The sequence below is a fragment of the Corythoichthys intestinalis genome, chromosome 13 (genome assembly GCF_030265065.1).
Source record: "Corythoichthys intestinalis isolate RoL2023-P3 chromosome 13, ASM3026506v1, whole genome shotgun sequence".
Taxonomy (NCBI): domain Eukaryota; kingdom Metazoa; phylum Chordata; class Actinopteri; order Syngnathiformes; family Syngnathidae; genus Corythoichthys; species Corythoichthys intestinalis.
Window position 1 is genome coordinate 26,351,010 of NC_080407.1, and position 26,294 is coordinate 26,377,303.

At 39.3% G+C, this 26,294-nt stretch overlaps 1 protein-coding gene across 3 annotated transcripts in view; it reads right to left on the reverse strand.

Moving 5' to 3' along the window:
* Nucleotides 1–6,156: 6,156 nt before the first annotated feature.
* LOC130928542 (gastrula zinc finger protein XlCGF57.1-like) overlaps nt 6,157–26,294 on the reverse strand; it is a 43,920-nt gene continuing 23,782 nt past the window's right edge. For 2 of the 3 annotated variants that reach the window (XM_057855232.1, XM_057855233.1), the window contains one exon: nt 6,157–12,183. In XM_057855232.1, coding sequence (XP_057711215.1) covers nt 10,727–12,183 — 1,457 coding nt within the window. In that variant the 3' untranslated portion in view covers nt 6,157–10,726. Of the gene's footprint in view, nt 12,184–22,025; nt 22,419–26,294 lie in introns of those variants that run through there. The other variant, XM_057855234.1, reaches the window with a different exon arrangement.

Consider the following 26,294-nt stretch of genomic DNA (forward strand, 5'->3'; position numbering starts at 1 on the left):
TGCGACCCAGGCCATCCGACGCCGCTTCGTTAGTTCCTCGACCTGCTGTCTATAACCTCTTTTCCAAGAGGGACAACGAAAAAATCTTACGTCGTGGTCAACTTTGCTGCCATTTTTGTCGTGTGATTTAGTATGGCAGCCTTTCAAACAACACAAGTGTCCCATTTATCAAAGACAATGATGAAAGCAAAGACGATTCTCACTGCTCAGTTGTTTACAATAAGTGTACACTCAAAATGGCGATTCAACCCACAATGCACTGCGGCTTTTGACAGCGTTACGTCACCTGACAAAGACCGATTCGTTAGCATATTAGCATCGGTCGTTATCACTGACGGTCGCTAATGGAGTTGTATATGTGCAATATATGTATTTTTTATGCCTTCGCGATGCATATACGATATTGATGTTGCATGATCTGTATTATTTGACGTGTACGGTAGTTTCCCATTACGGCCGCTAAATGACAGCATTCGTCCATTTGTTGTAAGCCAATCGGTTGTTGTCACCTACGTCATCACCACCACCTGAGCCGCCATCTTTCGTGTATCCCAGTGACCAGGACTACATTCCCCACAGTCACGTTTGTTTTGTTGACAATTTTGCGGGCAAGAAGTCACGCGAATGTCACATCAAAATGGAAAAAAGCAAGAAGAACGACAAAACTCCTTATGTGGAGAAGCTTGAGAAAGTAGCAAGAGATCGTTATTTATCAGTTATGACGCCAGTTATGGTGCCACTGCCGTGGTCTGGAGACCAAATATGACATGGTTGCGTGTGATAATGAGAACTGCCCCATAATGTGGTACCATTTGACCTGTGTTGGTCTACAGCATAACACAGCTAAAGACGTGTTTGTTCTGCTGTGTTCCACTAAAGTTAGTGGTAATTGGTAGTTTGTGATGTTTTAACTGACAATTTGGCAACATTAAAAGTACCTTGCCTAAGTGGGAAACTAGTCTTGTTCTTTGTATTAACATTGTGTGTGTGTGCATATATATATATATATATATATATATATATATATATATATATATATATATATAGATATAGATAGATATATATAGATAGATAGATAGATATATATATACATATATTGTACTTACAAAGAATATGATTCAAGATGACTTAATATGTTTTATTAAGTACAATCAGGTCACAACAAAATATCAATAACAGCTAAGTTTGAAAGGCACAGCTAAAACATTCTTAAATGCAACACAAAGCAAACGGTTAGCATAGTAAATGACACCTTTCACGTATAACAGTACAAACTACACAACAGGTGGGCAAAGGTTTGTAAGGGCACCGCATACATAAACATACATAAACCTTAATCTTATCCAACAATGTGCAATATTCGCCGCCACATGGCAGAACGAAGTTAATAGGTATAGTTCCTTCGTCAAACCCTTTCTTTTATCCCAGGCAATAGTAGGTAGTTTTATTTACCTGACATGTTTCGGCGGGCACTTCCGCCTTCGTCAGAGGGTCACTGATGTTGTTGTGACGCGTCTTTATCAGCTGATGGATGAATGAGGGCGTGACTCACCTGTCACTCTGTTGATGGTCCTCGGGCACCGAAGAAAATAAACATCAGCGCTGGATCAGGGAGGCCATTGAGATCCGCAAGCGGGGCCCGAGGACCATCAACAGGGACAAGGGGGCATACATGCTCTCTACGACCTGGAACAGCATCTTGGAAGAGTGAATGGGCAGCAGAGGGCGTGAGTCACGCCTTCATTCATCCATCAGCTGATAAAGACGCGTCACAACAACATCAGTGACCCTCTGACGAAGGCGGAAGTGCCCGCCGAAACATGTCAGGTAAATAAAACTACCTACTATTGCCTGGGATAAAAGAAAGGGTTTGACGAATATATGAGTGTAGGCAAAATGAACTCTATACAACTAGGTATAGTTCCTGTTAGGATCTTATACTTCTGGCAAAGATTACAAATTACCCGTTCAACATGGATCCTCAAATGTGCTATCTTCCTAGTCACCTCCACATCTCCACCAGCTAACGGACAGCGACCTTTAGTGAACGCAGGGAGTTTGACCTCTGCACATAACATACCCACAATAACCCACATGTTCTTGAATATCAAAGCCTCTGTCAGCCAAGACAATGTCCCCGGGCAAAAGGTTATTAAGAAAACCACTTTTCAAGGTGATATGTTGTCACTTGTGCGACCACCCCAACCTTTTGACATGAAACAAATTCCCCCCTTTTGTGTGATTCCAATTAGGTATTTCATGTTGTAGTCATGCTTGTAACTGGAAAACATTTGCGCAGGGGCCTTAAGATTTGATGGTTTCTCTGTAAAAATTTCAAAACAGTCAATCATCACTGCAACTCTGCGTCCGACGATCTCAAAAAACCCGTGAGGCATTGTTATATAGAGTGTTTCTCTGTTGGGGCAAACAATTGCTCGTCACAAGTTAGCATGTAAAAATGGCACCATGTCATTGAACGCTCTGTACACAGTCTTACGGAAAACATGGAATATGTGTGCAATGTATATACCCTACCCACCGACGTCACAAAACCACGTGCTCGCTGTATGGTTCCGCCCACTTGTCCGTCATTTTGTCTCTGTATTAGCATTGGTTTCAATTGATCGAGGAATTTAAAATACATTTCATGGAAGACCCGGTGCTTTCTGATGCCGTAAACTCACTGGATGTGTTGCATAAAAGGCGTTATGTGGAAAAGCTTCGTTCTATACAGTCGCCAGATCCATATTTGATGCCTAAATCGATGATTTTTGACCGGCTGCCTTCGCCGTCTCTGCCTGACCTTGATATTTACAACTATCTTGTCCACACAAAATCAGCCTATTCTCACGAAAGTTTGAAAAACTTTAAGAGCTTGGAGGCTTATAAATGCTACGTTGCTGGTTGGGTGAAACAGGTCCTCGTACACGAAAATTCGGCAGGAATCTTGTGCTCGGAAGGTGAGTTACGAAATTTTCAATTCAAAATCTTTTGTTCTTGCTAACATCCACTGTCAAGTCTAATGTATTTCATGTCATTTGTCAATGGAGCTAGGGCTTTTAATGTTTATATGGTTTAGCGATAGCACTCTTACTACATACATACGTGTATGTTGTCGGCGATTAGCCTAGCAATGATCTTAATTGTGGTTGTCAGCCCAAAACCCTCTAAATATATATTAAATGCATCTTACCAGATATAAAATGACTACTACATAATCTGTGGTAATCGTTTGGAGCCCAGTTTTCTCGTCGAATTGCAGCAGCCCATCTCGCTCTCTCCTCTCCGTGTCTCTCGGAATCCGGTAGAACTTCAAGTCTCTCCGTCTATCTTCTCTGTTATTGCAACCGACCGCCACACACGCCTTCACCATTTTGATTATTAATGTTAAAGAACAGAAAAACACGCCGTAAATAGGAGGAATGTACGTAGCCGTAACATGTCACCACGATGTGTTGAGGACAAGTGGGCGGCACCAGTCAGGAGAGCGGAGTTGTGACGTCACGTGGGTAGGGTCTATAGTGCAGGCAGGTCCAAACGCAGGCGCATGGATGTCAGAGGGAGCATCTGAAGGGTGCTGAAGGCTTCTCCTGTAGCTCACCAACATCTTCCTCCATCCTCAATTGCTCACACCTACTTCGTCTAGAAGAGCGGTCCACGTTGGTGGGTTGAACAGATGTGTGTCCCAGGCGTAAGGATGGTGCCCAGTCAGGGTCTGCCTCATTCATTTCATATGCTGGTTTTCCTGCACTTACAAAAGTCGTATCAGTCATGCAACAGGTTAACATTAGTTACTTAAAATGGATTTTAAAGCTTTGTAGTTTGTCTAAACTGGTGGGAACTGCCTTCAGATGGCACTGATGTGTATGCAACAGATTTTTTTTTTTAAGATTAACTGATCATTAGGCATAACAAAAAAGCAGAAGATTCTTCTGGTGATTTAGTAGATCTGCAGTCTCCTCCACAGAGTGCTTGGTCAAGCGTATCAGTAGCCTAAGGTGGAGGTAAATATAGCATTTTTTTCCTAACACATCTTCCATACTTATAATCATTCATGGTGTGCTGTTACATCTTAATTACTACCCTTACTTTGTTACATTTGAACTGTTTTTTTGTGTACTAGTACCATTTGGTGAACGCCTGTGGCTTATGCACAGTTAGCCAGTAGGGCTACAGTTAGCCTAGACCAGGGGTCGGCAACCTATGACACGCGTGTCAGCACTGGCACGCTAAGGGTTAACCAGTGACACGCGAGGGCATGGCAAAAAAAAAAAAAAAAAAAAATGCGTGTTATGTTTATTGTCGGTTGTATCTTTATCAGTTGCTGAAGCGCCCCATCTTGTGGCCGTTTTATTTATTGGTTCTAAAACAGTAGAAGAAAAATGCAAATAGGAAGTTCTTCAAATGTGATTCAGTGTGTTACATGGCAGCTCCACTCTCAACACTTCAGTGGCATTTGTGTTCTTTAGAGCAACGTCTGTGAGTATTTTGTTGTCAAATTGAGAATTACACTCTTTATATTGTCTTTAGGTTGCATGTTTGAGGGAAATGTTTTTGATATTTCTAATTAAGAACTACTGAATATAGGCTAATTGTGTTTGCATATATGGATGGCATTTTTGTTATTTGCAGCATTGTTGCTGATTGCATGTATTTTTTCATTGTTTTAGTTGCACAAAAAAGAAAAGAGACACATAAAGGATTACTGAAAACATCCGGAGTGTGAACCTTTTCATGTTTAGCTGTTTGGATAGTGGAAGCGTGCCCATTTACAATGCGCCTTTTTACCGGAAATTAAGGCATTTTCAGTTGCGCGCCCTGTTATTTAGGGGCTTTAAGGGACCGTCCCTCTCACCCACTCTGCCTGTGGCGTTATATGCGAGCAATAATGGATTTTGAGCACACCTCCAGCTCTTCCCCAATTTCTCGACTCCTGCGCTTGTCGGATTTTTTTCTCTGCGCGTTTAATTCAGCCCACGCTACTAACATGTCACGAAGCCGACCAATCTGAGAGCTGGCGGAAGTACACTGTGTTACCAATTGCACTTTTTTGGTAATTGCAACTCTGCACCGTAGTGTGTAGTGGACAGGCGATTAACGTGGCTTGTTGTCGTCGATTCGCCCGGTGCTTACTTCAGAGAGGTGGTGATGTGTATAAAAACACAGTGACATGTTGGATGGTATTTTGCTGGAGACCTTTATTAACAAAACTAAAACCAGCATGGGACACAGCCACTTTTCATGGCGCTGTTCGCACAACTCTCTCTCAACACCTTGCTCCCTGCCTCTCTTTTTCTTACGCTTAACTAGTAAGCTGGTCATACTGTAGGGGACAGCGGCCCCTTGGGGGTGCCGGTAACAACTGGTTGGCTGGTTACTTCCGCTTGCTCTGTGCATTATGCCTCGAGAGCGTTGTGTGTGTGTCGCACAACAAGTGTCAAACGCCACTAAGAGACAAAACATGAAATTCATGGAAAACAGGGCCAGGGATCACATTAAGGTAGGCATCTTTTGTATTTGTTATATAAAATCTAAAATTGTGCATAGAATTCACTGTTAGTGAAAAAGACAAAGTAGTCGCCTGTTCTGACTTTGAAGGTTAAAACAGCCCGCTCTGTACTGTGAGAGACCTGTACTGACAATCACGCTTTTTCCCCTTTTCTTGCTGGGTTGTGTGTGTGTGATATGTTTACATAAGATGATGCTCAAGTTTTGATATTTTCTACAATATACTTTTATTTTGTAGTTATTTGATAAAGAAGAATGGTAGTTGTAAGATTTCAACGTATGTTCATGTTGTTTTCTTTGGAGTAAAATTACAGCTCTGTTGGATATAAAAATTCGGATGTGCGTCATTAATCTTGGTGTGGCACACTGATTAACAAGAAAATTTGAAAGTGGCACGCCACACCAAAAAGGTTGCTGACCCCTGTAATAGATAGATAATATATTCACCAATGACATTGAAAGTAATCCAGTAAGCAGACTGTTAATTAACAATATGAGTGATCACCTACCAGTTTTTACAGTTTATAACGGCACCCAGCTTAGAAAGTTGCCAGAGCAGAATGTCAAGTACAGGCAAGTGAGGAACTCATTTAAAAAGGATTTATTGGCACAAAATTGGGAAAATGTATGTGATGGAATTGACATTGACTGTGTATATGAAACATTTTTGAATACATTCACATCATTATATGATAAAAACTGCCCAATACAACTAAACAGCAGAGAACAAAAGTACAAAGATCGACCATGGTTCACGACGGGATTACAAAACGCTCGTAAGAAAAATACACTGTATAGAGAATTCATAAAACAAAGAACAACAGAGGCAGAAAAAAATATAAACAATAAACTGACCAATATCATGAGGGTATGTAGGAAAGAATACGATAGTAAAATGCTGTATAACAAAAACAATATTAAAGGAATGTGGGACATATTGAATGGAATTATTAAAAATGGTGCTAAGCAACAGAGCTATCCTCAATACTTTGTGGAAAATGATGTGAAGAAGGATAATATCGATGACATCATCAGCAGCTTCCATGATTTCTTTGAAATGTTGGACCAAATCTGGCAAAAAAAAAAAAAAAAAAATTAAGTTTATCTGAGGAGTGGAATGAAAATCTCACTGAAAGGAATCCCAGCTCAATGGCCCTTTCAGCAGTGGTGGAAGAAGAAATAATTGATACCGTATATAGACCCTACCCACCGACGTCACAAAATCACGTGCTAGCTGTATTGTTCCGCCCCCTTGTCCGTCATTTTGTGTCTATTATCAATGGTCTCAATTGATCGAGCAATTTATAATGCATTTCATGGAAGACCCGGTGCTTTCCGATGCCGTAAACTCACTTGATGCGTTGCATAAAAGGCGTTATGTGGAAAAGCTTCAGTTTATCCATTCGCCAGATCCATATTTGATGCCTAAATCGATGTTTTTCGACCCGCTGTCTCCGCCGTATTTGCCTGACATCTGCTAGCTACCCTGCTATGTACAACTATCTTGTCCACACAAAATCAGCCTATTCTCACGAAAGTTTGAAAAACTTTAAGAGCTTGGAGGCTTATAAATACTTTGTTGCTGGTTGGGTGAAACAGGTCCTCGTCCACGAAAATTCGGCAGGAATCTATCTTGTGCTCGGAAGGGTGAGTTACGAAATTTTCAATTCGAAATCTTTTGTTCTTGCTAATATCCACTGTCAAGTCTAATGTATTTCATGTCATTTGTCAATGGAGCTAGGGCTTTTAATGTTTATATGGTTTAGCGATAGCACTCTCACTACATACATACGTGTATGTTGTCGGCGATTAGCAATGATCTTAATTGTGGTTGTCAGCCCAAAACCCTCTAAATATATATTAAATGCATCTTACCAGATATAAAATGACTACTACATAATCTGTGGTAATCGTTTGGAGCCCAGTTTTCTCGTCGAATTGCAGCAGCCCATCTCGCTCTCCTCTCCGGGTCTCTCGGAATCCGGTAGAACTTCATGTTATTGCAACCGACCGCCACACACGCCTTCACAATTTTGATTATAAATGTTAACGAGCAGAAAAACACGCCATAAATAGGAGGAATGTACGTAGCCGTAACAGGTAAACACGATGTGTTGACGGACAATTGGGCGGCACCAGTCAGGAGGCCGGAGTTGTGACGTCACGTGGGTAGGGTCTATACATGTAAATGCAAAACAGGGTTTCTGATGAAATTCTTAAAGACATGGTTTGACACAAACAAATTATCATTAAAGTAAAACCAAATTCATGTTATTTAGCAGTTACAATAAATATAGTCAAGTCCAAATAGAGACAGATGGGGTAAATATTGAAAGGGTCTATGAGAACAAGTTTCTTGGGGTAGTTATTGATGACAGGGTTAATTGGAAAGCTCATAAAACATACACTAAGTAAAGTATCAAGAAGCATATCAGTCCTGAATAAAGCTAAACACAGTCTTGACAATAAATCACTCCACATTCTTAACTGTTCTTTAATTGTGCCATATTTACACTACTGTGCAGAGGTCTGGAGTAACACTTATAAATGTACAATATAATCACAATTCATTTTGCAAAAATGAGCCATAAGAATAGTACATAATGCTGGTTATAGGGATCATACTAATATATTATTTTTTGAATCCAGAACAATAAAACTCAGGGACTTGGTTCATTTTCAAACAGCTCAGCTCATGCATAAGGCAATACACAGGTCACTTCCTGCTAATATACAGAAATAGTTTTTTTTAACAGAGAAGGTCATTACAGTTTGCGGGGAAGAGCTTCACTGACAGCATCAGAGGGTATGGACTACATTAAAAAGTTTTTGTGTTTCTCTTTGTGGAGTGAGGCTGTGGAATAAGTTAGATGAGGGGCTCAAGCAATGTCCAAGCATGACCCAGTTTAAGAAGTGGTAGAAGCGCATGGTTTTCACATGGTATAGTGAAGAAGGGGTTTAATTATAGGGGGTTTCCACACATCTGTTATTGTCTGGTCCCTTTTATTTTATTTTTGTTTCTCTTGCATCTTATGTATAGGTTATTAACTTTATTTCTTTGTTGATATGAGGACTCAAATAGGGATGACTGGTATAATTAAGGAATAGAAAGGGGTGTAGGTTTTAATAAGCAAATGCTTCATCCTACTCCTTTTTGGACACAATTAATATGTACCGTAATTTCCCGAATATAAGGCGCACCCGTGTATAATGCGCACCCCAAATTTACTTGTAAATCCTAGGGAAAAATATTGTACCCGTTTATAACGCGCACCCTAATTTTAGCACCAATAAATAGAAGAATACAAGAAAACAGAGCTCGTGTACAGATACAGAAATGTCATTTTACTGACTGGTGAAACACAGCACAAGCATAGCATATTGGTAGTTCAAAACATTACCATAAACTGACAATATTTACGGTAATAATACGATTTGACAACTTCTCCAGCTTACCAGAATTTAGGAGAAAACAAATCAGATGTGACTTTTCTTTTAAAGGCTGCTGTATAACTTGCACGTAAATATTTCTTCCATGGATTGATACGGTAAAATGAAAGTGAGAACGTAAGTCGGAAATCCGTGAGAGCTCATCGCTGTGAACACGACAGTAACAATAGGAACTATTATTATTTGGGATTGAGTTTCCTGAGGGACAGATATAGTTGATGGACACAGGAAGCCTGTGTGCTTACATTTGTTAGGGTCAGAGTTGCGGAGCTGCAATAAACGTTGACTCAAATGAGTTCAAGAAACTAAATTCCGTGCTTTATGAAGAGTAAAAAAAAAAAGCAGAATTTAACACAGACGAAATCATTCGGCCGATTAGAGTGAAGTATTACCGAAACAAAATGGTGACGTCACGTACCGTAATGGTCGGCAACGGGTCGCCGCATACGTTTCTTCAACACAACGTGGCCGTGTCAATTAAAAAAATCGGTTTATATATGTAATATTTATATATTTCTGTCTCCATCTATGTACCCGTTTATAATGCGCACCATGATTTTACAAGTTGATTTTGGGGGAAAAAAGTGTGCGTTTTATTCGGGAAATTACGGTATATGTCTATTTTTTATTTCTATTAGGAGATGGAGGTTGGGGTTACTGCTTGTTGTGTTCACTTATATTTTTCCAAATCATTGAAAAAAAAATACAATTTTGAATGAAAATGTGTTTGTGTTATGGAAATAACAGCCAAAAGCAGTTTTATTTGCATTTCAGTGGTTTTCCGAGGTTTGACCAAAAAAAAAAAAAAAAAAATTCTGGCTCCGTGGCGACCGTCATGTCAGGGAGTTTCTAGCCACTTTCACCCCTGCTACTACTTTGCTACAGTTTGTGTTGTGATGAGGAACAGACATACAGTGTATGTGCAATGAAATGACAATGAAATAGGTACTCGTCTTCAACCTGACCTATGTCTTAGAGATGCTGGAGCTGGAGATTCCAGTGTGGTTATAGACCGAAATCGCAGAGAGCCAGCATGGGGAACCGGTACTACGAGGGGGAAAAAAAAGTTGTCCTGTTACGTAGGGGTAATGTAGTTGAATAAGCAGCCACGTACTTTCTGTAGTGCTTTGCCGCCTCCACTAAAGTCAACAATAATGAAAATATCTTGTGAGGGTGTGTTTTAGAAACAGTTTCTAAAATACGGAAATCTTATCTTTTCACTCATCTACACCAAATTATAATCAATGGAAGTATTTTATTGATGCTTTGTCAGAGCTCCCAGCTAAGGTACATGTACATTAAGTGCGTAGCCCCTTATTCAACTACATTACCCCTACAAAGTACTTTTTTTCTTGTAGTAAGAGTACAACTTTAATCTCGTAGTCATTTTTCCCCTCCCTTTATTTGGCCCCAAAACTCAAAAATAATATTTGTGACCCAATCATAATTTCCCATATTTATGTTATTATATTATTGATGAATGATTTAGAATTTTTGTAATTTGGGGTCTACTGTTTCAAATATTAGCTGTGAAAAGTGTAGTTGAAAGAGTGGGAGTATTGTCTAAATAATGCCACTCAACTTGAGTGTTAAATCAGGTGAGCCAATACTTTTGGCAATACTGTGGATCAACATCATATAAGGATTGGATAAAGCACAATTAAGGCACCAATACTGCCAATCCTCAACAGGATTTGAGGAAACTACAGTCTATAATTGACCTGCGTGCACAATCTGATGAAGGCAGCATGGATGACAGGCAAAACAATCATTGGCCATTGCTTCTCACACCAATACACACGTGTCTCTTAAGCCAATACTTGTGAGCGAATTCTTGACCACAAACTGAACAGGAAAAAGGTTTTTCACCAGTGTGGGTTCTAATGTGTGTTTGTAAGTTATCCTTTTTAGCGAAACTGTGACCACAAACTGAGCAGGAATAAGGTTTTTCACCAGTGTGGGTTCTTGAGTGTGCATGGAAGGAACTCTTATGACTGAATTGTTTACCACAATCTGAGCAGGAAAAAGTTTTGCCAGTGTGGGTTCTTGAGTGTGCATGGAAGGAACTCTTATGACTGAATCCTTGACCACAAACTGAGCAGGAAAAAGGTTTTTCACCAGTGTGGGTTCTAATGTGTGTTTGTAAGTTATCCTTTTTAGCGAAACTGTGACCACAAACTGAGCAGGAATAAGGTTTTTCACCAGTGTGGGTTCTTGAGTGTGCATGGAAGGAACTCTTATGACTGAATCCTTGACCACAAACTGAGCAGGAAAAAGGTTTTTCACCAGTGTGGGTTCTTGTGTGTGTGTTTAAGGCGCTCTTCTGAGTGAATCTTTTTCCACAAACTGAGCAGGAAAAAGGTTTTTCACCAGTGTGGGTTCTTGTGTGTGCTTGTAAGGTGTTCTTCATAGTAAAACTGTGACCACAAACTGAGCAGGAAAAAGGTTTTTCACCAGTGTGGGTTCTTGTGTGTCGTTTTAAGTGGTGAATTTGAGTAAATCCTTGACCACAAACTGAGCAGGAAAAAGGTTTTTCACCGGTGTGGGTTCTAATGTGTGTTTGTAAGTTTTTCTTATCAGCGAAACTGTGACCACAAACTGAGCAGGAATAAGGTTTTTCACCAGTGTGGGTTCTTGTGTGGCTTTTCAACTGTTGCGCTTGAACGAATTCTTGCCCGCAAACTGAGCAGGAAAAAGGTTTTTCTCCAGTGTGCACTCTTATGTGTATTTTTAAATTAAGCTTTTTAGCGAAACCTCGACCACAAACTGAGCAGGAAAAAGGTTTTTCACCAGTGTGGGTTCTTGTGTGTCTGTCTAAGTTGCTCTTCTGAGTGAATTTTTGACCACAAACTGAGCAGACAAGAGGATTTTCACCAGTGTGGCCCCTCATATGCATACGAAGGGAGTAGATATTAGCAAAGGTTTTCCCACGGTGAGATTTTTTCTGACCATCATCTTTGTAAGGTGAGTGTGATGTGGCACAATTTCTTTCTGATGGTGCGATGAAAATTTGTGCTAGCGACCCTTCTGTTGAGCTGCTGCATGGAGGCTCCGTCGCTCTGCTGGCCTTACTCAGACCATACTCGCTATTTAAGGGCTCAACAGTCGACATGGTGATATCGTCCTCTGTTTTAACGTATGACAGCTCTCCCTCCTCCTTTTTGATTGGAAGTTGTACTTCTCTCTTTAGCTGTTGAGCGTCAGGACCAAGATATTTGCTGAAACCTGCAAGACACAGGAAGACAAATGATATATTTTATGGACCGTCTATCCAGCTACTAAGCCGTGAGGTTAGACTGGCTGAGAGAGCGAGAGAGAGAGAGAGTATGTACGCGCGCATACAAGATGCATTCTGGGCTGTCGTTCCCATGACAACGATGCACCGATTGGCTATTAGTCAACGTGCATTGACACGCCCTCATCCTTTAGGCGCAAGCAATTTGGCGTGGCAATTTGATTTTTTTATTATTATTATTTATTATTATTTATTGATTAAAAAAAAAAAATTCTAACAAAAATGTAAGCAATTTAGGGCTGCATCTATCGAATATTTTAGTAATCGAGGTATCGACTGAAAATGCTATCGATTAATCGAGTAATCGGATAAAACAATTTTTTTTTTTTGGTAAAGAGCAATTATAAATATACATGAGAAAACAAGACATTTCATCTAATATTGAACCATTTTCAGTCAATCAATGTCTTTATTTTCGATTTACATTGTTGAAAACAGCCAACAATTGCATCTCAGATGTGACTAGAATTAAAAAAAAAAAAAAAAAGACATTCACTGCTTTCACTCAAAAAACTTTTAGATCTTATAAAAACATATATATATTTCTTCCCTAAAAATGCCATTACGCTTGATAACACACATCACTTAAAAGTTAGGTGTTTTTCCCAAGTGTTTCCATTAAATTTCCATTTGTGTCAAGCTATTTTTAAGTTCTAGTTAAGTTTTAAGTTAGTCTACACTGTAAGTCCTGATAGGATTTTGAGTTTTTGCAGTGTTCAAAACAGATGTATTGTAACATATCAAGTTATAATATGGCGGGGATATTTGCATGCGTTCCTGAATGCACCGCGTGACATGCGGGGGTAAGGGAGGTGCGGGAGAGCGAGCGACGTAACTTCATGTTGTGGCGCTGACGGGTGCGCGTGTGTCGGCTTTGGCAGACAGCAGTCGTGTGTTGGTTGTTCCACAAGTTCCCAAAAAATAAATAATTGCAACCTAACGAAGCGGGTGACTCTTTGACAACGTTACAGTATGATACCTGCTGTATTGGAGCACATTAGGGACCAGTGCTACTTGGTGTTTTATCCAGCAATGACAACTGAGCTAAGATTGACAAAGTTGAAACCGTGCTTTGAGGAGGAGGGGGTCACGTGACCAAGATGGACGCTTAACAGAGAGGCTCCGTCACACCTCCAACATTACTAACAAAAACCCTTTTTAACTGCCATCATTTTTTGGAACTTATACGAGCAAAGGTTATGTCGCAAAAACCAGCTTTGAAAGAGTGTGAAATCTTCACCCGGAGTCAAAAGATCACCCCGGCTATTCTCCCGACGAGTAGCGATAGCGTGGCTAAAGCTAACGCAGCCATGCCGGAAGCTACCAGCAACACGGAGATATCGACCAGTATGGACGCGATTTTGTTTGAACTCCGGTCCATGCGGGGTGAATTTGGAGGAAGACTTGATGGAATTGATCAAGGGTTGACCAAAATAACAACTGCACTCACTGCTCTGGAAAGTAAACTGACTGCTACTAAACAGGAAGTCGCTGCTAATGCGAGCCGCATTGAACAAGCAGAGGTACGCATTGCCACGAGTGAATCCGCACAAGAGGAGATGGATAAACAATTGAAACAAGCTTTAAAGCGAATTGTGCATCTGGAAGAAAAAAACGGAGGACCTCGAGAACCGGGGAAGAAGAAAAAATCTTCGTATCTTTGGACTACGGGAGGGATCCGAAGCAGGTCGGCTACTAATTGATTTCATCGCCGAAATGTTGCCTAAATGGCTAAACCTTCCAACTCAAAAGACATTCACACTCGACTGGGTTCATCGTTCACTTGCGGCAGTGAGACCAGGTCAAAATAGAGCTGTTCTTGTCCGCTTCTTGAAATTCCATGACAAAAGAGCTCGTATTTCGTGAGGCGAGAAAGCTCAAAATCACACACGAAGGACAACAACTGACCTTCTCCCAAGACTTCTGCGCCGAGACGGTCCATTTCAGGAAAGGATTTCAACCAGTTATCCAAAAGCTGATTGAGATTGGAGTATTTAGTGGATTTAGATACAACCCATGCCAGCTCAGAGTTGTCCACCATGGAAAGCTCCGGTTTTTCTCTACACCACAGGAAGCCGAGGAATTTTACAAACAATTTCTTTTGACAAGAGAGGATGGATCTTCGAAAGACTGAGACGATGGATGTGATGGATGCGTGTGACTGTTGAGTCGAACCAACGCATTCAAATGAATGCACATAACAGGTGACTCTAAATTTGGCAATATAGACTTGCTCTGTATATAACTTTATTTTTTCTTCTTCTAAGCAGTTATGTTTGAAAGACTTTTCTATTTTCTTTTTATTTACCAACAAGGGTTAAAATGCATAAACATTAGGAGGCTGTACGGAAGCCATTTTGTTGTACGTGATCTGGAGAGGGCTACGTTGATTAGCTGCTCCCCAGTTTTGTGGATCAGCATCCCTATACTTTATTATCTCACTTTGGGTGGGCATTGTATTCCACTGGATGGAATACAGGGGTCGGGTAAGGGAATGTTTCTTTTTTGTTATATGTTAAGTTGGTGTGAGAGCGTGGATGAATGTGTAAACTTGCAAAAAAAAATTTTTTTTTAATCCATATATTATTTCTTCTTCTATGTAAATTAAACATTTTATGGACAGAACAAGCCAAGAAAATAATTTCAATGTAATAATAACTAGTTGGAATGTCAGGGGCATAAGAAAATTAACAAAATTAAAGAAAATATTAAATAGAATTAAAGACATTAAATCAAAAATGGTTTTTATACAAGAGTCTCATTTAACAACATCAGATATTCAAATGTTAACAAAAAGATGGCCAGGTCAGGTGTTTCATGCTCCCTTTACTAGCCAAGCTAGAGAGGTAATTACCTTGATTCATAAATCAATACCATTTCAAAAATCTAAACTTATTGTTGATCCAGGGGGAAGATACATTATTGTTCAAAGGACAATCTATTCACAAAAAATAAATATTGTCAATCTATATGGCCCTAATGAAGATTCCCCATCTTTCTTTGATAAGCTTTTTCTGACAGTTTCTGCTCTTGATGGAAAATATATTGTGGGGGGAGATTTTAACTGCACTCTTAACCCAGTACTAGACCGGTCCACTGAAAATGATCACACACATATAAAATCTAGAAAATTATTACACAATTATATGCATGACCTTGCATTACAAGACATATGGAGGGTTAAAAACACAATCATCAGACAATATTCATGTTTTTCAAGTAGCTTTAAAAGCCATTCGCGTATCGATTATTTTTTAATATCTAATACACTACAAAAAAATGTGGAAGAATGTTGGTATAATAGTATTGTGATAAGTGATCATGCACCTGTATCAATAAAAATACAACTGGGGAATACCCACACTAAGTCAAATAGGTGGAGATTACAAACTTTTTTATTAAAAGATAAAACGTTTATCAAGAATATTGAAAAATCCATTGAAATCTATTTTGAACATAATAAAGAAGAAACTTCTGCTAATATTAGATGGGAAGCTTTTAAAGCATACATTAGAGGGGAGATCATTAGCTATACGAGCTCTCTTAACAAAAAAATAAACCAACAGATGAGATCTTTAGAAGACGAAATAAAGACATTGGAAACTGAACTATACAAAAGTAATGACCGCACTAAATTACACAGTTTAACTATTTTGAGAGCCAAATATGACAAAGTCTCAACAGATAAAGTGGCAAAACAATTAATGTGGACAAAACAAGCATTTTATGATCAAGGTGAAAAAGCAGGCAAACTGTTAGCCTGGAGAATTAAAAAACAACAAGCTGATAGAGCCATACTAAGTATAAAATCAGAAAACAACCACATTACAAATGATCCCCTTGAAATAAACGAAAAATTTAGAGAATTCCTCAAGAAACTATATACATCAGAATGCATGGCAAATGATGGTCTTCAAAATACATTCCTTGATAAATTACAATTTCAATCATTATCGGAGGATGACAAAAAAATACTTGACAGCCCACTGTCAAGAAATGAAATTTTGGAAGCTATTGGTAATATAAACAGTGGGAGAACACCGGGGCCAGACGGAATACCGATAGAGTTCTATAAAACATTTAAAAATAAGTTGATCCAGCCACTGCTGGACATGTACAACGAATCATTCAGAAAAGGTACTCTTCCAGATACATTGAGATTAGCCACAATTACATGGATTTTAAAACCAAACAAGCCACAAATGGAATGTGCTTCATATAGAGGAATTAGTTTAATGGGATGTGATATGAAGATATTATGTAAAGTATTTGCTAGAACATTAGAAAAATATATTCCAAAATTGATATTGGATGACCAACAAGGCTTTGTTCAAAAAAGACAAAGCTATGATAATATTAGGCGAGTGCTGAACATAATGCATGAGAAACAAAATGCTAAGGATACAGCAATGTTAGCAGTGGATGCATGTCAAGCATTTGATAGGATAGAGTGGAATTATCTTCTAAAACTTCTTCCAAGATACGGACTAGGGGAAAAAATCGTAAAATGGATCAAGTTACTATATACAAAACCCTGCTGCTCAAGTCCTAACTAACACCAATATATCCAAACCATTCATTTTGCAACGTTCAACAAGATAAGGCTGCCCTCTGTCCCCTATTCTGTTTATTCTGGCGATGGAACCATTGGCTATGGCAGTAAGAACACATCCTGGAATATCTGGTATCGCTTTAGGAGGAATAAATCATGTAATATCTCTATTCGCAGATGACATAATATTTTTTCTGTCTGAATTGAAAAATACTATCCCAGCCCTGGTTAATTTATTGGAGGACTTTGGTACCTTTACAGGATACAAAATCAATAATAATAAATCAATGCTCATGTTCCTGAATGAGGAAGACCAAAGAAACCCCCCAATAAATACCCAATTTACAATTGCAACAAATGGCTTTAAATATCTGGGTATTAGGATTACTCCAAATTTGAACAAATTTATCGAGTCAAATTATCACCCTCTGGTGGATGAAACTACCGAAACGTTAAATCGCTGGTCAACGTTACCCATCTCTATGGTGGGACGGATTAATACAATAAAGATGTCAATACTACCCAAATTTTTATAAAATTTCCAAACAATTCCTTTGCCATTACCACAGAGCTTCTTCGACAATATGAATAAGATATTTAGAAATTTTATCTGGGATAAGAGAAAAGCAAGACTTCGACTCAAATTACTTTACTTACCTTATGAAAGAGGAGGCCTGCAACTCCCAAACCTTAGATGGTACTATATGGCTGCTCAATTAACATCAGCTACCCACTACTTTAACACAGACTCTCCCCCCTCATGGGTAAAGATTGAACAGCAATCAATATCAACAAACATACCAATCCACAGTTATCTTTATTCTGCAAACCTGAAAAAAACTAAAAAAAAGACACACAAAAATCCCTTTCTAAATAATACGTTAGTTAACTGGCACAAGGCGCACAATCTCGTTGATAGCCCTATAACAATATCTTGTTTTTCTCCTTTGCAGAATAATGATAATTTTCCACCAGGGAGAATAGAGGCAGGCTTTAAATTATGGAAAATCAAGGGAATCGAAACAGTTGGGGACTTATATGAAAATGGAATATTGCTTACATTTAGCTCTCTATGTGAAAAAATATCAAATCCCCTCAAGACATTTTTTAAAATATTTGCAAGTAAGAAATTTCATATACACAAACTTTGGAGATGTCATACATTCTCCCAATCTATCACAGATCGAGGAAATAACGCACAAGCAACCAAAAAATGGTCTATTGTCAAAGATCTATAATTTACTTATTTTTAACTGTAAAAAGTCATCAGTTGACAAATTGAATGCTTGGAGAAATGACCTGAAAGAAAATATTGCTGAGAGTGATTGGAATGAAGCCTGTTTGAGAGCTCAAAAAAATACAATAAATACTAGGTTAAAACTGATTCAATACAAATGGTTAACAAGAATGTACATAACTCCTGAAATACTACACCACATGTCTGGCAACATTCCTGATACATGCTCTAAATGTAACGACTTTAAAGGTACGCTCATACACTGTGTATGGGAATGTTCTAAAATTCTGAACTTTTGGAAAGATATCACTAAGTGTTTATCAGTTGTATTTAAATGTAATGTACCTACTTTGGCCAAGCTTTGTGTTTTGGGGATTTATCCAATGGATGTATTAATAAGCAAAAAAATGAGAAAATTGTTAGACTTTGGGTTACTGCATGCACGAAGAGTGGTTGCCTTGAATTGGAAGAACATGGTACCTCCCTCGCTAAGACAATGGATTAAGGAACTTTCGGAAAACATAGGAATGGAAAGACTGACCTACATCGCTCAAGAAAAACAAAAAGAATTTGAAAAACTCTGGGACATATACATGTACACTGTATTAACAGTCTGAGATCTCAGAATGTAATTACGTCTTCTATATACTGAAGTATTTTTCATTTTTGTCTTTGCAAGCTGTGCGAATGTGTGTGTGAATGTGTATAATATTATTATTATTTTTTTTTTTAAATTAAATTTTATTTTATTTTATTTTTTCTTTTTTACTTAATTGGGTTGTAACATATGACCTCCTCGTGGTCATCTTGTTTTGAATTCTCAGTTCTTGTCCTTTTTGTTTTTTGTTTTTTTGTTTTGTGAAAAATAATAAAAATATGGGAGGAAAAAAAAAAAAAAGATTGACAAAGTTAGCCTAAACTAAGTTAGCATTATTAAGTTTTTATTTTACACCCTCATCACTCTACAGCACTATGTTTTCACAGATTAAATAAAGCCTGTATGTAAGACATGTTAGCAACGCATCGACAGTGGTCATAATGTATAGAAACCTAGCCCTCCGCAGGGCTAACTTTACGTGAGCGAGTGCTTTAAGATGGCGGGTGTTAATTAACGCCGCTGATCTAGATCAACATACATGTGATATCTACGAGACGCATCAGACGCGACCTGCTGCTACCACAGTAGCGTCATGCGGGCTAGTTTTTAGCATCGTCGACGTAGTTTGTTTTTTTAAATTTATAGACCCTACTCACATGATGTCACAACCACACCTCCGCGCCATATTGTACGTCAACTCGTCGTGTTGACGCATTACCGCTACGTAATTTCCTCCTATTATAGCGTGTTTTTCTGCTCGTTAACATTAATAATCAAAATGGTGAAGGCGTGTGTGGCTGTTGGTTCCAGTAACAGAGAAGATAGACGGAGAGACTTGAAGTTCTACCCGTCGAGACCCGGAGAGGAGAGCGAGATGGACTGCTGCAATTCGACGAGAAAACTGGGCACCAAATGATCAACACAGATTATTTAGTAGTCATTTTATATCTGGTAAGATGCATCTAATATATATTTAGAGGGTTTGGGGCTGACAACCACAATTAAGATCATTGCATGGCTAATCGCCGACAACATACAGTTTAAAATTCAAGATGCTTATTTCTTCCACCACCATTACATTTTGAATAATATTTAGTTGGTACCAAGTGAAAGAAGCTGGCCTCGTCTACGGATCATCAGTTAAACAGGGGTGTCCAAACTTTTTGCAAAGGGGGCCAGATTTGGTGTGGTAAAAATGTGGGGGGCTACCTTGGCTGATTTACGTAGAACAATATGTTTAAACACATTTTAGCAAGCCCTTCTGTGTGTCACATTTGCTTTATTATTATTTTTTTAAATTCATAATTTCAACAATCTCGCCTTTGTGGCGTTCTCTTTCGACACTCGGGCTCTTGCGAAATACTGCTGCTGTGACATTAAACTAGCTTCAAGTTGCTTTCATTTCTGGCTGCGTATCTTCCCTGTAATGTCGTACATGTCAGCGTGTCTTGTTTGTAAAATCGTGTCACATCGAACTCTTTGAAAACAGCGACTGTCTCTTTGCAAATGAGGCAGACACAGTTGTTGCGTATTTTATTGAAGAAATAGTCCAATATCCACCTATCCTTGAAGCGTCGGCCATCGCAATCAACCTTTTTTTTTATTGATTGTCGCCATTTTAGAAATTGGAAGGGTCACACGGGGTAATATTGGTTAGAGTGCTGCTCTTAAAGTTTTTCAAAGTTTTGTGAGAATAGGCTGAGTTTCTGTGGACAAGATAGTTGTAGATATCAGGGTAGCAGATGTCAGGCAGAGACGGCGAAGACAGCAAGTCGAAAAATATCGATTTAGGCATCAAATATGGATCTGGCGAATGGATCGACCGAATCTTTTCCACATAACGCCTTTTATGCAACACATCCAATGAGTTTACAGCGTCTGAAAGCACCGGGGCTTCCATGAATTGCACTATAAATTGCACGATAAATTGAGACCATTGAGAATACGGGCACACAATGACGGACAATATAGCGGCACAATACAGCGACACGTCATTGTGTGACGTTGGTGAGTGGGGTCTATAAGCTTTGAGTAGCTTCTTAAGGAGACCGTACTCACACATGATCCTAGCTCAGCGTTATGAGATTATGTACACTTTGTGAATATGAATGTGTGTGTGAATAAATTGAAATTGAATTTAATTGTACTACATTAACATAACAATAATAGTCCTTCTGTTAACGGACCCATTTCAAGGATTGCGGGGGGGGGGGGGGGGGGGGATTCTAATATCTGTGTCAAAATTTTTCCTAGTTTCGGTTTTTGTTGTTGTTCGTGAACTTCATTTCCACATAAACGAACATCGGAGTACCATTTAGCTTAGCAAGGAGAGGTAAGAGCCATTTTTCAAGTGTCCCAGAGCCGAAACAGCCTGATAGCACAAATATAAGTAGGCCTGCCCATCTGCTATTGGATGCGTTGTTCATGTTAGTGCGGCAGCGCTCTGAAAATAGAGCAAAGCGCCTCTCGGTGCAAATTCATTCACACTTGCTCTTCCGTCAAAGACGGCCGTCCACCGCTCACTCTAGCCGAAAAGTCCGATCCAAAATACTGTAATGCCCCGGATGATGGAAAGAAGAGGAGTCAATATTGGCTTACCCACTTTATTGAGGCAACAATGATAAAGAAAAACAACTACAAAATAACAGCGGGCTGCCGCAACATGCGATCACTATCTCTCCCAACTCGCTTGCTCCTACGTCACAGCTCCTCAGTCTTAAGGAGGCCGCGCTTTGTTACAGACATTACAATATACAGTAAATAGGTTGCCGCTGAACCCTTCACACCAGACTGGCGCTAGTTTGAAACGTTTGAAAAAATTTTTTTTTTAAAAACTCATTTGCAGGGAGTAGCAGCGTTCATTTTGGTGTGGCGCTGCGCCACAATCTGATATATGTAGGAGAAACCCTGAAATCAGACTTCATATTTGAGAGAAAAAAATAACGTGACAATTCTCGATTTTGACTGATAATTCTTTTTAAAAAAAAAAAGTTCAGAGAGGAGGTCATTTCACTTCATAACCAAGGCTATAAAAAGATAGCAAAAGGTTTAAAAATTTGAAGAGATACAATTGGGAGCATAATCCGCAAATTTAAAGCTAAAGACACTGTGGAAACGCTGCCTGGGTGTGGTAGAAAGAGGTCACCGTCTGCAACTGCTGTGCGATACCTGAAGTGAAAGGTGGAGAAAGATCCCCAGGTGATAACTGAGGAACTACGACAGGACATGTCACAGGAAGGTATTCAGGTTTCATCCCAGACAATAAAACGCACACTCCAAAATGATGGGTTCCATGCAAGAACTCCCAGCCTCGCCCCGCTGACTCCAAAGCACAAGAAGTATGCCAAAAATCAAGTGGACAAACCACAAAGGTTTTGGGATACTGTTCTCTGGAGTGATGAGACCAAACGACCTTTTTAGGCCAATTGATTACTGGTACGTGTGGAGGGGAAAGAATGATGCGTATAAAGAAAAGAACACTATCTACTGTGAAGCACAGTGGGGGGCCAGTCATGGACTGGGGTTGTTTTGCTTTTTCAGCTACAGGGAATCTTCAGCGTGTGCAAGGTATTATGAATGAAGTTCAATTGTGGATGCAAATGTCATGCAGTCATTCACAAAGCTGAGGCTTGGGTGAGGTTGGACCTTCCAACAGGACAATGATCCTAAGCATACCTCAACATCTACCACATCTTGGATGCAACAGAAGTGCTGGAAGATTCTGGAGTGACCATCGCAATGACCAGACTTAAATCCCATTGAAAATCTCGAGTGGTACCTGAAGAAGGCAGTTACAACAAGCAAGCACAAAGATGTTAATGAACTGGAGGCCTGGGCAAAGGCACATGTGGATCACTGCAAGAAACTTCTAAAGGATGTTATTGTTGCAAGGGATGTTGTACTAAGTACTAAAGTTCTACATACCTAAGAGGTTGAATAATTTTATAAATGAAGTAATCACAGAAAGGCTATAAATTGGAATATTCCCAAAAATATTTCGGTCATTTCAGCTGTATTTTTCTATTTCACATGTCATTATTTGATGTGATTATAAACAAGATGAAAAATGAATGTCAAACTTTCAAAAACACCATCTACTTTAGGGGTTCAATAATTAGTTACACAACTGTACATGTAGTAGTAAACTGTATAACATTAATGCTACATATTTTAAATATGCATTTTTTTAAGAATTGTTTTGAATCATGTTGGAAAGGCAAAGTCAGTGCTCTAAATCTGTTTACATTCCATTCTTTTGCACTTAATGCTATCAGCATTTGACCTCATTGTTTATTTGTGATTTATTATTGTTATTTATGTGTTTATTTTTACTTTAATAAAGAATTTAAGTCTTCCAAAATATTTTTGTGAATTAATAAGTAAACAAAAATGTAATTTGCTTGATTAAAAAAAAAATTAAAAAAAATTAGTTGACTAATCGTTAAAAAAAAAAAAAAAGTGCTGACTGAGCAGACAACTGTATTTAAAATAAATACAGTATATTAAAGTAAATATGGTATATTAAAGTGATAAGGCAAGGGCGTAGGTTCGCATAGGGGCGGGAGGGACAAAACACTACCAACTTTTCAGGATGCTCAAATTGTCCCCACCAACTTTTAAGCAATCTTACTTGCATTATATAATGTTTTTAAGTGAATTATTTTCATTATTTTCAGACTTAATTTACCCCTTTTACACTTGCGGAATGAGCCAGTCCATGTTTTATTCCTCAAGCGCACGTTTGATTGGCTGATGACTTGAACACACACACACGCACTCTCAGAGCACAGAATTACGTCGACATGCCACCTCCTCTACCGAATCTTTGCTACTGAAAGTCCGACCTGCATCACAATTTAGTAAGGGTGTAACGGTACATGTATTTGTATTGAACCGTTTCGGTTCGGGGTCCTCGGTTCGGTGCGGCCCCGCACCGAACGAGTTTCTGACGAAATGTAAAATGCTGTCAAATTTAGCGCGGTAATGGGCTGTAATTATTTTTTTTAAATTAATCACGTTAAAATATTCAACGCATTTAACGCAAGCGCGGAATGCCCGCTCATGCTTCCCATAATCCCACTGTTACGTCCCACGGACGGCTGCTAAGGGCGTAACATAAAACGAGACACGCACACAAGTTGCAAGTGGACACAAATTTATTGACACAAGTCGAACTCGCAATGAACAAAATATACAAAATGCGGAAGAAGCTGGCTTCAGCGTAAGCCCAGGCCAAAACAACAAACAAAATGAAACTACGCTTGAACCCCACCCGCTAAGTAAACCCTGATCGTAAAAAAGAAAAAACAATACAGCCACTGGCACCAACCTGGCTTCTACACAAAACAAAACGGGTTGAACGAAAACGGCAGTTTACCTCTACTGCTGCGGTGATCTTATTTACAGTGGTGAACACAAACGATCCAATAACGAATGAACACAAAAGACCTCACCGAAAAAGCGGGAGTGTAACAAAATAGCGATCAAATGCACAGGTGAATGAATAGCGAGCAAACAGCGAGCGAGGAGGGACGCGGCACGTATGCTGTCAAATGCGTAGTTGCGAACTCGGAGTGTTGACTGTAAAATGACGAGCGGTCAGATGACTTTTGTTAACGCTGCCTTTATTTGGTTAACAAGACTCAGGCACACACGCGGGTATGCATGCTCAAACAACGGCCAAATAGTATTACCCAGAGCCGTATTACCGTGTATCGGATTAGCTGCCGTCAAGCAAGTGTCGTTATTGCCGCAAATGTAAACAAAGCGCTGCATAATGGATACATGTCAGACAGCGGCTAGTTCGGGTGGCCCGTCAGCGGCGGTGACGTCGTCAGCCCGTCCGGCGTCAATCAGAGTACGCCACGTTGGGAGGGGAGGCAGCCAGCTGGCAGACGCGGCGATCAGATGACTGACAGTCTCAAAAAAGATAACAATTAAACGGCCAGGGCCGTCGCACCACATACAGTAGAAGTGCAGTGAGCAGCGTGGGTAACGGTTATATGTTAACATGGAAGATGGTTGGCCCTCTGGGTGGGGAACTCAAATTAAAAAAGAATATAGATGGAACAACTCTTCACTTCAGTGTTGCAACTGTTCAACTTTGCACATCAGATATTTATTTTAAAGAAAAAGTCTTAGCCAAAGTTATTTTTTATTTTGTTTTTCATAATATCTACATTTCAGAATATTGTATTTTCTATTATTGAGCAGAATTCTAGCTTTGTATGGACTAATGTTCCTATTGTTGAAAGCACAAAAGTGTGTAATAAACAACTAGCACATTTATATTTTGCATTTTGTTTTCTTACTGTACCGAAAATGAACCGAACCGTGACCTCAAAACCGAGGTACGTACCGAACCGAGATTTTGGTGTACCGTTACACCCCTACAATTTAGCATTATCATTACATTAAACCGTGTGAACTGCCTACCCTTAGTAGGAAGCTGCTTAGGAGAAGTGTCCTCCTGTATGTGTTTTCTATTATGTTAACGTTAATTAATCTGAGAAATATAGTGAACTAGAGCTGTCCCGACTAGTCCACGTTGTCGACGTCATCGATGACGTAAATTCGTCGAGTAATGACGGGTTAAAAAAAATTACATGCGGATACAGTTTAGAATGGCGGGCGCTCGTGAAACAAGCGGTTGTTACCGGCACCCCCAAGGGGACCGCTGTAATTTCAACATGACCGGCGTTGTCAGATTGAGCAAAGAGGAAGTGGGCGAGCGAGCGAGAGAGAGGGAGCGAGATCGGTGAGTTGGAAAAGTGCGCGGGTAGCGCGGCGTTGAGTGGCTTCATCCCCCATGTTTTTGTTTTGGTCAATAAAAGTATACTTAAAGAGCCATCCGACGCCTCTCGGTGTTTTTATGCACGCCGCCGCCTTCCTGAGGAGGAAATCGGACGAATCCAGACGAACCGACGACAACGAGCCAAGTGAATCGCCGGTGAGGAGTTGAAAACACCGCCAATTTCCAAAAAGGGCAGAGTTGGTAACACGTGAAAGCGGCATAAAGCTAAAAAAGCGGACCAGAATAGCCAGAGCCTGGAATTATTTCAGGGAAAATATGGAGGGTGCTACTTTGTGTACTCTTTGCTAAGCTGAGCTCGCATACCACGGTAGCGCGTCAAGAAACAACAAGTTAGCGGATTGTAAGTCCATCCAACTTTCTAACGATTTTTTTAAATGGAAGTTGCCTTTATGTGCGTCGTATCAACGTGCATTTTTATTTAATAAAATGATATATATATTTTTTAATTATTATTAAATTTATTAGGATCATGGAAGCTCCCACATGGGGAAAATATATACATATATCCTTATACATAATAAAAATATATATGGAAACACCACTGGCCCTCTTACTGTAATCCATGACTGCACTAATGTTAGTTATTTAATATTATAAAGTTTTATATACAGTAGTATACTATAAAATTTATACTATATATTTAATTTTTGTTACTGTAGGTATGTGTGCCTTTCATTCAAAATAATTGTGGTAATATTTCAGTGTGCCCTCTACTTTATCTATTTTCAGGTTAAAACAAAAGTTGAGCAGTTTTTCCCATCCCCCCAAAATGCTGCATGCACACCAGAAAAAGCATCTGAACTCACACAAAGTATTCTGAAAATGGTTGTCCGGGACATT